This window comes from Phaethon lepturus, unplaced genomic scaffold (assembly GCF_000687285.1).
Source record: "Phaethon lepturus isolate BGI_N335 unplaced genomic scaffold, ASM68728v1 scaffold42518, whole genome shotgun sequence".
Lineage (NCBI taxonomy): Eukaryota > Metazoa > Chordata > Aves > Phaethontiformes > Phaethontidae > Phaethon > Phaethon lepturus.
The window spans coordinates 5,135-7,168 of NW_010557652.1; the positions used below are offsets into that span (position 1 = coordinate 5,135).

Genomic DNA, 2,034 nt, shown 5'->3' on the forward strand with positions numbered 1-2,034 from the left:
GGCAAATGTGCCTCTGGAAGGTGGCACATGTCAACCCAGAGCTGGCTGGAGTGCAGGCTTTATGCAGTCCAGGAGAGAGGTGTTCCCCAAACACGGCACCTTCCAAGGGTTGATCATGCCTGTTGTGGTTCCACCGTGGTGACGAGCATTTGAGCTGGAGTGTGATGGCAAGGTGAAGGGCCTTTTCCAGCCGGAGGCTGTCACACGTGCACATCTCCAGCATCCTCTTCCAGCATCACTCTTCCCCTCCTGTGCTTCCCAGCCATCTTCATGGGGCTGGGAGGTTGCAGCCACACGCCATGATGCTTCTTGGTGCCCCAAAGGCCACGTTCAATCACATTGAGCTATAGAACAAGTTGCCGGAGATCCCTGAGGAAATGCAACATTTCCCTATACCAGCGTCAGCTTGCCCCTTACCTCCACCACTGCTGCTGCGGTGCGGCGGGTCTGCTCCCTGGGCTGGCCGGCCAGCTGGGGAGAGCCCTCAGGATGGAGAAGATAGCCTTCGGGAAAGAGGAGAAGAGCCACAGGAATCCTTGGACTTGCCCCCATGGGCCGCCACCAGGGCTCACCGCTGGTAGAGGGTCATGATCCCTGCCCGGTGCAGGCTCCTCCACAGCGCCGCCTCCAGCATCATGTCGTGGTTGGCATAAAACACCAGCGGCTTCTTCTCCAGCTCGTAGTAGTGGTCTGAGAACTGCTCGTAGTTGGCCGTGATGAACCCATAGGCACTGACCTGCGGGGAGGGAGGTGGGACAGACGGACAAAGGTTGGGGTTAGGGCTCAGCCTAAGGTGCTCCATGCGCCACCGCCACCCCACTGGGACAGGGGCTGGCACGTGTAGGATGGCCACCGGGACACGCTGGTCCCCAGCAGGAGCCTTACAGCAGCTAGTCACAGGTGCCCAGCAGCCAAAGGGGGGTCCCCTGGTCGCCAGGGGAAGGTGGCCCCGTGGCCTTTTACCTGGTCGCAGGTGTGGAGCGCGGTGAGGAGCATGAGGGCGCCGGTGCTGGGCATGTAGAGCGAGCCGTACTGCGTGTTCAGGAGCTCCGACCGCAGGAACCTGCCGCGGACACGGCATGTCGGCAGGGCTCACCACTGGCACAGCACCACGGCCCCCGGCACCAGACCCAGCAGCACCCAGTGCCCGTCCAGCCCCCACCATGCACTCGGTGACGCCGGTGCTCAGTAAGGTAGGAGCACAGAGTGAAACAGAGGGCTTGTGTAGATTCTCTGATGGCTACTATTAAGGTTCAGCTCATTTACTGCAGATTGCTGAAAGGCACCTCCCTGCAGTTTGAAATCACCCCAACCCAGGCTCCTGCTTTCATGAAAGGCACAAAAAGTCAATCCCTTGGGGCCCTACCTCTGCTCCTGTTAGGCTAGTCCAAAATACAATTTATTTGGGGAAATGGGCGGAAGGAGAGGACGGGGAGGCTGTAGGAGGGGATGTGAGCCGTGCTGCAGTGAATGGGAATGGCAGGGGAGAGATGCCTCTGCCTTGTCTGCAGAGAGCAGGACCGAGGTGGTTCTAGTGCCTGGGGAGGGCTGGGACTGCGCTTTGATGCTGGGCAGCCACTGGTCTGTACTGGAGAGGGCAGTGGGGGGAGGCAGGCGGTCTGACCCCAGCCCGGAGTGCAGCTGCACAGCAGCCGTGGCCCTCGTCATCCTCACCTCGCTGTCAGGTACTGCAAGAAATCGGGATGCAGCAGCTTGAACTTCTCTGCAGATGCCTCCGGTCCAAAATACTTCTGCGGCCTGCGGCGGGGCAAGGAGAAGGGCAGAATGCACGTCACGGGAGTCCTGGGGCTACTTGGGCTTTATCCCACCAGGGACAGATGTGGGGTGAGGGCAGGCAAGTCGTGCTCCCTCCGGTGCGTCACCGAAGGTGCTGGGGGGATCTTAAGGGGGCTACTCACTGGTCCCCCTTGTCCGAGCCCTCGGGGACCGGGCTGCCCTGGATGGCCGACTTCAGCATGACGTAGTCACGGATGTCAGAGGGGATGAAGATATACCTCAGGTCCTGCAGCGGGG

General features: G+C 60.7%; 1 protein-coding gene across 1 annotated transcript in view; it reads right to left on the minus strand.

The window, feature by feature from the left end:
- Nucleotides 1-568: 568 nt before the first annotated feature.
- ST6GALNAC2 (ST6 (alpha-N-acetyl-neuraminyl-2,3-beta-galactosyl-1,3)-N-acetylgalactosaminide alpha-2,6-sialyltransferase 2) overlaps nt 569-2,034 on the minus strand; it is a gene marked incomplete at its 5' end in the record, with an annotated part of 1,760 nt that continues 294 nt past the window's right edge. The window contains 4 exons of the mRNA XM_010292815.1: nt 569-736; nt 964-1,063; nt 1,675-1,758; nt 1,920-2,023. Coding sequence (XP_010291117.1) covers nt 569-736; nt 964-1,063; nt 1,675-1,758; nt 1,920-2,023 — 456 coding nt within the window. The remainder of the gene's footprint in view (nt 737-963; nt 1,064-1,674; nt 1,759-1,919; nt 2,024-2,034) is intronic.